The 14,951-nt window shown below is 43.0% G+C and overlaps 1 protein-coding gene across 1 annotated transcript; it reads left to right on the top strand.

The window, feature by feature from the left end:
- Positions 1-738: 738 nt before the first annotated feature.
- Positions 739-14,596, top strand: ociad1 (OCIA domain containing 1). The gene is made up of 8 exons (XM_020499305.2): positions 739-948; positions 1,326-1,410; positions 10,442-10,495; positions 10,593-10,640; positions 10,763-10,892; positions 10,981-11,186; positions 11,436-11,591; positions 13,618-14,596. Exons 1-8 carry the CDS (start codon positions 898-900, stop codon positions 13,653-13,655), a joined length of 768 nt encoding a protein of 255 aa, XP_020354894.1. The 5' UTR covers positions 739-897; the 3' UTR covers positions 13,656-14,596.
- Positions 14,597-14,951: the final 355 nt, after the last annotated feature.

The raw sequence follows: 14,951 nt of genomic DNA, 5'->3' as shown, positions 1-14,951 counted from the left end.
TGCACATCGTTTGTTGCGACTTAGACAGGATGGCGTAAGAGTTGTTGTGTGTTCTTTTGTGTTTTGATGTTGAGCCGTTGCTGGACAAAGTGATGTTACAGGATATCTTATATACTCTAGTAACTTTTGTGCCGAATACATTACGTTGTTACAGGTGTCAAGCTTATGGGCATGTGGAAGCAGTGTGTAGGAGGAGGTTCCTCGGTGTTAAAAGTGTGCAGAAGGGCATGAGACAAAGCAATGTGTAACATTGGGGAAAGTAGTGGTATGTGTTAATTAAACGGGTGCCCATGGGGCTGGGGATCAGAAATGTCCAGTGTGAGAGAGGCAGGTGGAGGTTTCCAGGGTTAGACTAGCACAGAAGTTGTCGTATGCTGAGGCAGTGAAGAAAGTAGAGGAAGATGGGTCAAGGGGGAGGGATCCTGAGAGGAGTGGTGTGAGTAGTAGATCTGTACCAGTATAGAGGGATAGGCCAACAAGTAATTTCAGGCTGTTGGCCTGAGATAGGACTATATATAGTTAAATAGTGGAGTTGGGTGGTGAGTGAGTAGTGTTAGATGGTAGAGTATTTGTTTATTTATTTGAATTATTTATTTATTTTCAAGCAATGCATAAGGGAAGTATACTCCAGTCTAGTAGGTGGCAGTAATGCAACATTTATTGGATGTCAACCGCCGTTAAACCTCCTCAAAGAAGAAGACTGGGCACGCTTCTTTTACGTGTGACGTCTACACTCAGGTTTTGCGTAAGGCAATCGCCTTCTGATTTCAACAGCTTCCCTGCTTTGAGGCAGAAAGCTTGGAGGTCATTTTTGAAGTTTCCCCTGTTACACATGCACATAACCTCGAATCAATGGTGTAGCAAATTTTTCTCCGTACCTCCATTTCTTTTCTAGTCATGTCACAAACGTCAATGGGATTCACTGATCAACAACAACAAGGGGCTCAGGTACAGTAACAAGCTAACAGTAGCTAGCTAACCGCTAGTTAGCTTTCTGCGGATTAGCTTGCTAGTTAAAGTAAAATGGCTTGCCAAACAAACAGTTTTCCCAAGCTAGCTACAACAGCACTTTCTAGTCGCTAACTCAAACATGAGTAATTAGCAAGTTAATCAAGTAGTACTGTAGTAATACTATCGTCGATAAAGCTACTACGCGATGCAAAGTATTTAGTTAGCATTTCAACCACTCCACTCACTACATACAGTAGACGACTGGCGTATGTAGTGCAGTGGAAAAGTAGAACACAACAGAGTTGAGTGTAATCTGTTATGTATATGTTATCTAGCTAATTACAATTGCTACATTTCTGTACCCTGTATAACAGAGTCAAGTTGGGGCACCCTACATTCCCACGGAGGAGGAGAAGAGAGTGTTTCGGGAATGCAACCAAGAGAGCTTTTGGTACAGATGTAAGTCATGCTACAACATAAGGATGTGTTCCAAATAGCACCCTATTCCCAAGCCCTAATCATGACTCTGTTTCATTACACGTCAAGTCATTGGACGAAGGCGTCTTCTGTACAGGGAGTTTTAAGAGCGTGACGCTCTGTCTAAAAATTAACACGCATTGCTTGCAATATGTTTCTGGAAGCATGAAAGGCCATTTATGCTTGCTCTGGCAATGCGATATGGAAGGTCCATACCAAGCATTTGACACAACCGCGGTGCCTCCGGATGCTTGTAGAGGCCAAATCATCTGCGTACTGCATTGCGCAGTGCGTCACAAATGTAGTCACAAATGTTGTAACGATGCAGAGTGATCCGTAATAGAGTTCTGCTACCCGACTCGACAGGCCCCGACTCGACAGACGTTATAAATGGGGTTAAGGCTAGGTATCACTGAATTGATCACTAACATTCTGAAGCTGAGCTGCATTTACGGCCTCTGCAGAAGTCAAGGCATTCATGCTTCGCGGAGCAGCGCAGAGCTGTTGTGAAGAAAGTTGGTGTTTATTCAGTAACTCACACCCCCACTTACCGTCAACCAATCATTTAAATGCAGAGCTATACAGAGCCCGCTGCATTTTTAAACAATTTTGATGGCACACAGCGATGTGGTACGGCTCTCAATATGGACTCTGTATGCCTCCGGAGGCTCTGCAATCGTGTCACACCCTCCATACTCAGCCTCCTACCACATTCTTGGATCAAGCCTATTTTGGCTTTAAGATCATAACATGGTGTCAGAAGTGCTTAAAACGTCAAATATAAAAAATATAAACGCAACATGCAACAATTTCAAAGGTTTTGCTGAGTTACAGTTCATATAAGTGTAACCGGTTTTTGACTTTACGTCCGTCCCCTCGCCCCGACTTGGGCGCGAACCAGGGACGCTCTGCACACGTCAACAGTTACTCTCGAAGCATCGTTACCCATTGCTCCACAAAAGCCTCGGCCCTTGCAGAGCAAGGGGAACCACCACTTCAAGGTCTCAGAGCAAGTGACGTCACCGATTGAAACGCCACTAGCGCGCACCACCGCTAACTAGCTAGCCATTTCACATCGGCTACATAAGGAAATCAGCCAATTTAAATTAAGTAATTAGGCCCTAATCTATTGATTTCACATGACTGGGCATGGGCACAGCCATGGGTGGACCTGGCTCCCAAGTGGGTGGGCCTATGCCGTCCCAGCCCCCCCCCCCCCCCCCCACGCCAGAGGATCCCACATGTGACGCTGGATGTAGAGGTCCTGGAATACGACTTTCCCGAAGCGGATCCTTTGTTCGGACCACCACCCAGGACATTGGATCTCATCCCGGAGGCTGACCCAAAACAACGTCACCGCAGGAGAGGTAGCTGGCGTAGCCTCCTGGTCAGACCTTGAAGGCGTGCACACCACCCACCGCTTCAGAGTATATTACTGACCATTGTCCAGTCTCTAGACAACAAGGTGGATGTAATTAGGGCTAGGGTTGCCTTCCAGAGACATCAGAGATTGTAACATTCTTTGTTTCACGGAACCATGACTCTCTCGGGATATGTTGTCGGAGTCGGTACAGCCAACTGGTTTCTTCATGCTTCGCGCCGACAGAAACATCTCTCTGGTAAGAAGGGCGGGGGTGTGCTTCATGATTAACGATCCATGGAATAATCAGAACAACATACAGGAACTCAGCTCCTTTTGTTCACCTCACCTAGAATTCCTTACAATCAAATGCCGACCACATTATCTCCCAAAATAATGTTAGTTACGGCCTTGTATTACACCCCCCCCCCCCCCCCCCCCCCCCAAGCAGATGTCTCCACAGCCCTCAAGGAACTTCGCTGGAATCTATGTAAACTGCAAACCATATATCCTGAGGCTGCATGTATTGTAGCTGGGGATTTTAACAAAGCTAATTTGAGAACAAGGCTACCTAAATTCGATCAGCACTTTAACTGTAGCACTCGTGCGAGCAATACACTGGACCACTCCTACACTGACCTCCGCAATGCATACAAGGACCTCCCTTCGACAAATCCGACCACGACTCCATTTTGCTCCTAATGTCCTATAGGCAGAAACTCAAACAGGATATACCTGTAGCTAGAAACATTAAACACTGGTCACTGGTCAATCGGAATCCACGTTTCAAGATTGTTTTGATCATGCGGACTGGAAAATGTTCCGGGAAGCCTCTGAGAATAACATTGATTTATACGCTGACTTGGTGAGTGAGTTTATAAGGAAGTGCATTGAAATGTTGTATCCACTGTGACTATGAAAACCTACCCTAACCAGAAACCGTGGATAGATGGCGGCATTTGCGCAAAACTGAAAGCGCAAACCACTGCATTCAACTATGGAAAGTTGTCTGGGGATATGGCAGAATATAAACAGTGTAGTTATTCCTTCCAAGGCAATCAAACAAGCGAAATGTCAGTTTAGGAACAAAGTGGAGTCATAATTCAACGGCTCAGTCACAAGACATATGTGGAAGGGTCTACAGGCAATTACGGACTACAAAAAGAAAACCAGCCACGTCACAGACACCGTCTTGCTTCCAGACAAACTAAACACGTTCTTTGCCCGCTTTGAGGATAATACAGTCCCACCGACGCGGCCTGCTACCAAGGACTACTCCGTGGCCAATGTGAGTAAGACAAGGGTCATATCACCTTCACCTTACCTGCCACCCTAGACCCACTTCAGTTTGCCAACAGCCCCAACATGTCCACAGACAATGCAATCGCCTGCACACTGCCCTATCCCTACTGGACAAAAGGAATACCTATGTAAGAATGCTGTTCATTGACTACAGCTCAGCATTCAACACCATAGTACCCTCCAAGCTCATCATTAAGCTTGAGACCCTGGGTCTCAACCCCGCCCTGTGCAATTGGGTCCTAGACTTCCTGACTGGCGGACCCCAGGTGGTGAGGGTAGGAAACAACCTCTCCACTTCGCTGATCCTCAACATTGGTGCATGCTCAGCCCCCTCCTGTACTCCCTGTTCACCCATGACTGCGTGGCCATGCACGGCTCCAACTCACTCATGAAGTTTGCAGACGACACAACAGTAGTGGGATTGCTTACCAACAACAACGAGACAGCCTACAGGGAGGAGGTGAGGGCTCTCGGAGTGTGGTGTCAGGAAAACCCCCTCTCACTCACCGTCAACAAAACAAAGGAGATGATCGTAGACTTCAGGAAAGAGTAGAGGGCGCACCCTCCCCATCCACGGGACCACAGTGGAGAAGGTGGAAAGCTTCAAGTTCCTCAGCGTACACATCACGGACAAACTGAAATGGTCCACCCACACAGACCGCGTGGTGAAAAATGCGCAACAGCACCTCTTCAACCTCAGGAAGCTGAAGAAATTTGGCTTGTCACCTAAAACCCTCACTAACTTTTACAGGTCCACAATTGAGAGAATCCTGTCAGGCTGTATTACGGCAAGTGCACCACCCCCAACCGCAGGGCTCTCTAAAGGTTGGTGCAGTCTGCACAACGCATCACCGGGGGCAAACTACCTGCCCTCCAGGACACCTACAGCACCCGATGACCCAGGAAGGACAAAAAGATCATCAAGGACAACAGCCACCCGAGCCACTGCCTGTTCACCCCGCTATCATCCAGAAGGCTACGTCCGTACAGGTGCGTCAAAGCTGGGACAGAGAGACTGAAAAACAGCTTCTATCTCAAGACCATCAGATTGTTAAACAGCCATCACTAGCACAGAGAGGCTGCTGGCTACATACAGATTTGAAATCATTGGCCACTTTAATAAATGGATCACTAGTCACTTTAAATAATAGCACTTTAATGTTTACATATTACATTACTCATATGTATATACTGTATTTTATACCATCTATTGCATCTTGCCTGTGCCGCTCGGCCATCTCTCATCCATATAATTATATGTACGTATTCTTATTCCATCCTTTTTACATTTGTGTGTATACAGTAGTTGTTGTGGAATTGTTAGATTACTTGTTAGATATTACTTCCCTGTCGGAACTAGAAGCACAAGCATTTCGCTACACTCACATTAACATCTGCTAACCATGTGTATGTGACCAATAAAATTGTATTTGATTCAGAAATGAACATTACATCTTTGGCAAAAGCTCTGGGAGACAGTTCCTGTAGCGAGCATGCTCCCTTGTGTTGAGAAAATGTAGTGTGTGACATAACTGCACATTTTAGAGTGGCCTTTCATTGGCCCTGGCACAAGGTGCATCTGTATATATAAAACGGAAGAGATTATTTCCCCCAAACATTTGCTTGAGTTTTGTCGGAGTTTAGAGTGACCAAAAGTAGCTAATGGCTCTCTCTTGTCTTTGTTCATTGAGCAGAGCCAGAGATACTTTTAAAGGATATGGTAATCACCATTGGAATATATTTTTTAAAGATATGGTAATCTCCGTTGGAATAGTATTAACGCCCATCGTGTTTGTCGTCAATGGACCGCGCGGTGATTCTGTGACAAGGAGAGCTCTCCTTCAAGGAGGGAATGGGAGTCAATTAGGCGCTATCTCAAAAATCCAACATCTACCATGCATTTCTTAAACAATAGAACATTACACATTTTCGCAAAATGTGAAATCATTCATCTGGGATCTGTTTTATTGTATAGTTTTGGAATTGTAAGATTACGTACTTTCGAGGAAAATAGACATTTCTCAACTAATACCGATTTTGAGAAGGGATTACATGACGATTAATTTAGCGACCGTGTGACGCAGCATGACAACATGAACGTGATTGGTCAACAGTCTGTGGGGCGTTATGCGTTCTTCCATTCATGGTCCAGTGGGATTCCTTTCTCTAATATCTCTGGCAGAGCTGCTAAACGCAGCGATCGTGTGACAGGAAGGAACAGTTAATGGATTTACTAACGGAGGAAGTCTATAATGGTTTTGGCTTTTGGGCAGGGCCGGGCGTTAAATTTGGCAGAAGCAATCGGGCCTGTGTTGGGCAGGGCAGAGCCTGAACGTAGCGAGTGTGGCTAAAATAAGTATGAATGCTCTTACTTCTGCGGAGGCAGCCTCGCAGTAAATGCTGTACAGCCACTGCAGATGTCGTATTGACCATGCAGAATCGTTAACGCCTCAACTCGTTCAAATTACCCATAAATACTCGGATGTCATACATTTCAATGGAGACGTCCACAACGGAGTGAATGCGCAACGCCCTCTTGCGGTTGAAGGCTCCGTCGCGAGACAGACACTGCATACTTTGCCTCGTCTTCAGTTCAGCCAGTCTGCCAAAGAGCAGGGAGTTAACAAAACAGAGAAGATAAATGTGGTTTTCGGTGATGGCTTCATGGTATAGTTAGTAACTTGTAAACAGTTACCCATAACAATAAGTGAGTACTATTTGAATAGCAATGTTAAATAATACACATTGGCTGTTAAGCTAATTATATTATGACTGTTGCCTCCCATTTAAGGTTGATGGTAATTACATTTTTATGATAATTGTTAGGTGGAGAGGTTGGTAGCTACAATGCTATGTTCAACCTAGCCTAGCTTTTAGCTAACGTTAGCTATCTGCTCTGCAAGCTAGCTTGACTTCGTTAGATAAACAAGTTGAGGAAAAAGTAACTAAAGAAAACATTTATCATCTGAGACAATATATTTATCCTGTCTTGAATGAAAAGGTCATTTTGCAATCTCCCAAAATAAATGTGATCTCTGACAAGACAGGCTCTCCATCTTGCATTACAAACACTACACTTCTCGGTTCAGTAGCTGGGCAAGACTCCGTGAAGATGACGTACAGTAGGGCGTAATGAAATGCGTCACGATGTGAACGGGTCAACTTTCTAGAAGCATTAGACCAGAACCAAGATACTGTTAGACGTCTAAGTTTGAAACGAGAAAGCTATTTTGTAGTTTTACATTGTTCCCGTTGCCTACACAAAAATGTAGAAAACCATGGTTATTTTAATTAGTTTTTCAAACCACTCAGCATATAGGTCACTGAAGGTAAAATTCCAGCTCATCACTAGAAAATTATGCACTTTTTCAGCGCTAATGTTAAGGGTGCAGCATTAGACAGGTGTGTTCAATATTTCAACTTCTGCGGTGTGGTGGTGCAAACGGAAGTACACACAGACTCCAACAAGCTAGCGTTTAGCGATTTGAAAAGCGAAGCACATGTGCGTCAAGTATGGAAAATGTGGGCTAGACATCCGGCAAAACAAAACATATATGCAATTGGTGGACACGGTATGACATGCTTACCAGGCCACGCATTTGTGACGCATATCTGGGGTGTATTCATTACCTGATTATGTTGCAAAACATTTCTTAAACTGAAACGAACGGGGAGGGACTTAGCTGAATTTCTCCAATAGAAACTCTTGTTTTAGTGTCAATTTTTGGGGGGGTAATGATTACACCCAGGGGTTAAATTGGTCCGAGTCCGAGACAACACCTGTGATCCAAATGAGAGCCAGGTGGAGCTAAGACCAGGTACCTTTTTGTTATTTGAATTATCTAATGTAACATTATTGTCCAACATTACATGTAAGCAATGGCAAAAAAAAGAAACGTAATAGTTTACCTGTTTAATTGTTCAGCAATCTCTATGCGAGAAAATAATATTCCTCTTGAGACGCATTCAAATTACAAGTGCCTTACAGGGAGAGAAATGTGCCTGCCCAGTCATTGTAGCCTACAACATTCTTATTGCAGTTGCGGGAAACACACCTTTAAAAGTAGTCTTGATGGCCACTGTTAAAAGAGGATCACTGAGTTTTCTAGTATTACTAGGCTACACTTTTTTCTCAAATCCAAGTAATGAGTAAAATGCGCTGTTTTAGAACCAGAGTTTTTAGCAGCAACATGGTTTATACGCTTTCCGGGTGCCAATGGCATTACGTGCATAGGGACAGTGCTGGCCCTAGCCTTTTGGCGGCACCTCGCGAGCAAAACGTTTTGGTGGCCCCCCTCTTGATGGATAGGAGAGAGAGACTTGGTTTTTAAAGAACATTTCCTGCAATTCTACACATTTTGTCATGATTTATGCCATGTTAATCTGATATCAGAGTGAGAATGACAAAATCAATGGGGGCCCACTGGAGGGCAGGGCCCCTGGGAAGGTAAAGTTTGTGGACAATAAGGCTGAACATTGAATGTTGTATGTATTCTGCCATGATTACAAGTTTATACTAATTTAGCAATAAAAAAATGTGTTAGCTGAAATGGCTAATTCAGTGACTGCCATTGACTGACATAAGAGAAAAACAGCTGTTGCACAACCAGATTTTGAAATTGCATGTTGTTCATTCTACTACTCTAACTACCTCCTAATATATATATATATATATATATATATATATATACACACACACACACACAGTGGCAAGAAAAAGTATGTGAACCCTTTGGAATTACCTGGATTTCTGCATAAATTGGTCATCAAATTTGATCAGATCTTCATCTAAGTCACAAATTGACAAACATAGTGTGCTTAAACTAATAACACACACATTATTGTATTTTTCTTGTCTATGTTGAATACCACATTTAAACATTCACAGTGTAGGTTGGAAAAAGTATGTGAACCCCTAGGCTAATGACGTCTCCAAAAGCTAATTGGACTCCAGCTAACCTGGAGTCCAATCGATGAGATTGGAGATACTGGTTAGAGCTGCTTTGCCCCATAAAAAACACTCACAAAATTTGAGTTTGCTCTTCACAAGAAGCATTGCCTGATGTGAACCATGCCTCGAACAAAAGAGATCTCAGACCCAAGATTAAGCATTTTTGACTTGCATAAAGCTCGAAAGGGTTACAAAAGTATCTATAAAAGCCTTGATGTTCATCAGTCCACGGCAAGACAAATTGTCTATAAATTGAGAAAATTCAGCACTCTTGCTACCCTCCCTAGAAGTGGCCGTCCTGCAAAGAATCCTAGACTTACAGAAATATTTCAAACATGCTGACATCTCTGTTGATGAGTCTACGATACATAAAACACCAAATAAGAATTATGTTCATGGGAGGACAACACGGAAGAAGCCACTGCTGTCCAAAAAAAACATTGCTCCACGTCTGAAGTTTGCAAAAGTGCACCTGGATGTTCCACAGCGCTACTGGCAAAATATTCTGTGGACAGATGAAACTACAGTTGAGTTGTTTGGAAGGAACACACACCACTATGTGGAGAAACAAAAGGCACAGAACACCAACATCAAAACCTCATCTCAAAGTATGGTGGAGGGAGCATCAGCCTCAGCTTGCTATCATCGACGGAAAAATTAATTACTAAGTTTATCAAGACATTTTGCAGGAGAATGTTATGCTTTCTCTCCACCTATTGAAGCTAAACAGAAGTTGGGTGATGCAACAGGACAACGAGCCAAAACGCAAGTAAATCAACAACAGAATGGCTTCAGTCAGAGTCCTGACCTCAACCCGATTGAGATGCTGTGGCATGACCTCGAAAGCAGTTCACACCAGACATCCCAAGAATATTGCTGAACTGAAACAGTTTTGTAAAGAGGAACGGTCCAAAATTCCTCCTGACCGTTGTGCAGGTCTGATCTGCAACTACAGAAAACGTTTGGTTGACGTTATTGCTGCCAAAGGATCAAATTTGATGACCAATTTATGCAGAAATCCAGGTATTTCCAAATGGTTCCCATACCTTTTCTTGCCACTGTGTACTCTACTGGTCAAATGTTTTCGAACACCTATTTATTCAAGAGTTTTTCTTTATTTTGACTATTTTCTAATAATAATAGTGAAGACTGTGATGTGTGCTTTTTGTCAGTATATATTTAGGCTAGTACATTATATCATCCCCTCAGCTGAGCCCACCAACTACAGACCTTCCAAATCCTAATTTAACCACTGATTACACCCCAGGTTTACCCCTTCTGATTTCTCATTTACTCAAGTTTGTAGCTACTGAGGTGTTATGAGCATGCATTGTTGAAATAAAGAGTTATAAGGATGTATAGATTCTGTATGCACTAATGACATCATTATGTATTCACAGCCCTTCCATTAACTGCTGTGGCAGTGTCTGTAGCTCAAGCACTCGTTATGAAAGGTACGTTTAATGCTCAGTCCAGTGAGATTGTAATTCAAATATCAGCCTCTAATGCCTTTCATTGGGTTAGAAAATAAAGTCAATCTCTCCCTTTCAGGAGTCCTTGCACCCTCACCACGATTTGGTTCCCTGCCTAAAGTAGCTAGTAAGTGAAGGCTGAATATGAGTCTTTTCAGTGTCCTGCTGGAATTCAAAATGTGTATGTATATGTACCAGTGTCATGTCTATGGGAATATTCACTTTTGTGTGCGTGGTGTCTATTTTCAGTTGCTGGTCTGTTTGGGTACATTGGCGGGAAGATCTCCTACACAAAGATATGTCAGGAGAAGTTCAAAAATCTGGAGAATTCCCCATTGGGTGAAGCCCTAAGACAAGGACAACGTCATATCCCTCAACAGTTAGTATTGCATCTAATCTCCTTTCCCCATTGTGGTAACTGATTATTGTTTTGACATCTTACCAAGTAAAATTTTCATTGGAACCAGGTTTGCTCCTCAGAACCCATCAGAGTTGGGAGATCCTAACCAGGCTTTTTTTGAACAAGCCTCCCAGTCAGTGGCGGAACCTCGCACCCAAGCAGACTCCTTCAGCTACCCTAGTGACTTCTCCTACAGTGATCAGGGTGCTCTGTTGAGCCCTCCCCTCAGTGAGTCTGACCCCACAGGAGCTGCAGCTGATGTCAACCAACCAGGTACGGACATCAGGATTTGCATGTTGTTATTACAGACATGGATAATACTCTCTCACTCATCCTTGTTTTATTCTCAGAATTGTCTTCAAGATGAATGTTATTTAGTTGAAGTAAAGAGAGCATTTGAGAACATTATCTCACTTTTGAATCAGCTGTGGTTGGAATTCTACAGATTTTGTATTGGCCCTGGCCGGACGCCTTGAATAGCAGTTTTCTCTGAAAGGTTTCCTCCCCTCACTGCCTTTTTAGTCCCTCCTTACTTGGATGATGAGACTCCCAAAAAGAGACCAACCCTGTACGAGGACCTACGAAGCAGAAACCGTGAGAACTACGAGGTTACCCTGACCCAAAAGGCAGACATTCTGCTCAAGTCCCCGGCTGAAACACCTGTTCTGAAGAGAGATGGTGATTCATTCCCCACAGAGATCTGTTGTTGTTGGGACTATTTACATATGGTGCTTACAATGGGTGTATGATTATTCAGTGTCAACAACAGTGCTCACATACTTGGACATCAGTGTCTTTGGCCAGAGCAGGGGGTCTGTATCAAGGAACATGCTAAGATACGCTAACATTTGCTTTTTAGTTTGTAGCAATAATTAGCCATGCAGGCTGCCTCACATCCAGCCGTGATTGGGAGTCCCATAGGGCGGCGCACAATTGGCACAGCGTCGCCCGGGTTTGGCCGGGGTAGTCATTGTAAATAAGATTTTTTCTTAACTGACTTGCCTAGTTAAATAAATGTTTTTTTAAATGTAGCCTTTTATAATTGTTGAATTAAACAAACACAACATTCCGGGTGCATTAGTGAACTACATTGCATAGACATACAGTACCAGTCAAAAGTTTTGTTACACCTACTCATTCCAGGGTTTTTCTTTATTTTTACTATTTTCTACATTGTAGAATAATAGTGAAGACATCAAAACTAACACATATGGAATCATGTAGTAAACCAAACAGTGTTAAATAAATAAATTTAAAAATTATATTTGAGATTCTTCAAAGTAGCCACCCTTTGCCTTGATGACAGCTTTGCACACGCTTGGCGTTCTCTCAACTTGCTTCACCTGGAATGCTTTTCCAACAGTCTTGAAGGAGTTTCCACATATGCTGAGCCCTTGTTGGCTGCTTTGCCTTTACTCTGCGGTCCAACGCATCCCAAACCATCTCAAATGGGTTGAGGTCGGGTGATTGTGGAGGCCAGGTCATCTGATGCAGCACTCCTCCTTGGTCAAATAGCCCTTACACAGCCTGGAGGTGTGTTGGGTCATTGTCCTGTTGAAAAACAAATGATAGTCCCACAAAGTGCAAACCAGATGGGATGGGGTATCGCTGCGGAATGCTGTGGTAGCCATGCTGGTTGTGTGCCTTGAATTCTATATAAATCCCAGACAGTGTCACCAGCAAAGCACTCCCACACCATCACACCTCCTCTTCCATTCTTCAAGGTGGGAACCACACATGCGGAGATCATCGGTTCACCTACTCTGTGTCTCACAAAGACACTGCAGTTGGAACCAAAAATCTCAAATTTGGACTCATCAGACTGAAGGACAGATTTCCACCAGCCTAATGCCCATTGCTCGTGTTTCTTGGTTCAAGCAAGTCGCTCCTTCTTATTGGTGTCCTTTAGTAGTGGTTTCTTTGCAGCAATTCAACCATGAAGGCCTGATTCACGCAGTCTCTGAACAGTTGATGTTGAGATGTGTCTGTTACTTGAACACTGTGAAGCATTTATTTGGGCTGCCATTTCCGAGGCTGGTAACTCTAACGAACTTATCCTCTGCAGCTGAGGTAACTCTGGTTCTTCCTTTCCTGTGGCGGTCCTCATGAGAGCCAGTTTCATCATAGCGCTTGATGGTTTTTGCGACTGCACTTGAAGAACTTTCAAAGTTCTTGACATTTTCTGCATTGACTGACCATGTCTTTAAAGTAATGATGGACTGTCAAAGTTTTAAGGCACTGCATCTCAGTGCTTGAGGCATCACTACTGACACCCTGGTTCGATTCCATGCTGTATCACAACCGGCTGTGATTGGGAGACCCATAGGGCGGTGCTCAATTGGCCCAGCATCGTCCGTGTTTGGCCGGTGTAGGCCGTCATTGTAAATAAGAATTTGTTCTTAACTGACTTGTGTAGTTAAATCAAAAAATATATAAATCAAGTTTTTTTTAAATACTGAGTGTGTGCAAAGCTGTCATCAAGGCAAAGGGTGGCTACTTTGAAGAATCTCAAATATAACATTTTGATGTAACTTTTTTTGGTTACTACATGATTCCGTATGTGTTATTTCGTAGTTTTGATGTCTTCACTATTCTACAATGTAGAAAATAGTAAAAATAAAGAAACTCTGGAATGAGTAGGTGTCCAAATGTTTTGACTGGGAATGTATGTCTGATTTTCTGTATGGTTATTTTGTCTCCACAGTGAAAAAGAACCAATATGGAGATGCATGGGATGAGTGAAGAGTCTGCTTCAGGAGCCAGTGATCAGCTGCTGCACCAGGAGGAGAAGGCAAGAGGGCACATGTAGTATACACAAGACCTCTGCTTTTTATGCAATCATGCTATAGAAATCTGAAAACACGTTTGATGTTTCCGAAGTGATAAATACAAAATCATATATTGTCAAAAGGTTAACATGAATAGGAGCTTTCTAGAATTGTCCAATGCAGTTGAATGCAGCCAACAAGCTTACCAATAGCTTGTGTATCAGTGGAGGCTGCTGAGGGGAGGACTGCTCATAATAATGACTGGAATGGAGTCACTCGAATGGTATCAAACACGTCTCCATTCCAGCCGTTATACTTCATTTCCAGCCATTATTATGAGCCATCCTCCTATCAGCAGCCTTCACTGCTATGTTTCCATCCTGTCATTTTAGCATTGTAACTGGGTCTTATTCAAATGTGAATGTTCAGTATTACCAGTGAGCTCATACTATTTTGAAGGTTTATCTGTAAGTCCTAAATGAATATAATTGAATATGTCCATTTGGTGTTATCTGGACCGTATCTGGCATCAGATTATTGCGTTGAGGGTGGCAGATCAGATTATAATGCTATATGATGTAAAAGCAGAATGTTGAGGGCCTCTTTGAAGACCATCTTAGCACAGGTGGACATCTGAAGGTTTAGTTTGGCAGGGTGTTGTCTCAGTAATAATGGATAGGTCCCCTTGTTTTTTCCCAGCGGTGTCAAAAGTAACATAAAACAAAGGCTCCGTTGACTGAGATGTCCTCCAGGACCAAGCTTACCCAGATTCTCTGGTCTGTTGACTTTTCAGCAAGGTGTGGCGCAGACATTAAAAAAAATAGCACTGTGTAACACATATCTCTTTCTTTCTGTTTATGTTTTGTCAAACAACTGTGTTGATTATTAAATCATAGCCAAATTGGTTTCGGTGTGCCGGCTGTAGTCATCTCTCATTTATGCTCTATACCAGGGATCATCAACTAGATTCAGCCCCGGGTCAATTATTATTTATTTTTTCTTGAGATGATGGTCAGGGGGCCGGAATATAATCACAAGTAATTTGCTTGCAGACTGTAAGAACCCCAAACGGACTAAAACATACTAATTGCAAACCTAGCTTACATTTGTATAAAATCACACCTACTGTATCACTATGCGTGAGAATACTTTGGAACTGATTTCCAAAATGTAATTCCCTTAGAGCTGATTTGCTGGTGTTTTTAGTCTTAAGCCACCCAAAATAATAATTAAATATGTATTTTTTGCTCTAAAAACTTGAGGGGCCAAG

This window comes from Oncorhynchus kisutch, linkage group LG13, assembly GCF_002021735.2.
Source record: "Oncorhynchus kisutch isolate 150728-3 linkage group LG13, Okis_V2, whole genome shotgun sequence".
Taxonomy (NCBI): domain Eukaryota; kingdom Metazoa; phylum Chordata; class Actinopteri; order Salmoniformes; family Salmonidae; genus Oncorhynchus; species Oncorhynchus kisutch.
This window is presented reverse-complemented; position numbering and strand designations above follow the sequence as displayed.

What these genes read in the sequence shown, in the direction of transcription:
- ociad1 (XM_020499305.2), top strand. Translation starts at nt 898, where the DNA reads ATGTCACAAACGTCAATGGGATTCACTGATCAACAACAACAAGGGGCT. An exon ending in TTCCCTGCCTAAAGTAGCTA is followed by an intron (nt 10,641 to 10,762) that starts GTAAGTGAAGGC and finishes GTCTATTTTCAG; the next exon opens with TTGCTGGTCTGTTTGGGTAC. An exon ending in CAACGTCATATCCCTCAACA is followed by an intron (nt 10,893 to 10,980) that starts GTTAGTATTGCA and finishes CATTGGAACCAG; the next exon opens with GTTTGCTCCTCAGAACCCAT.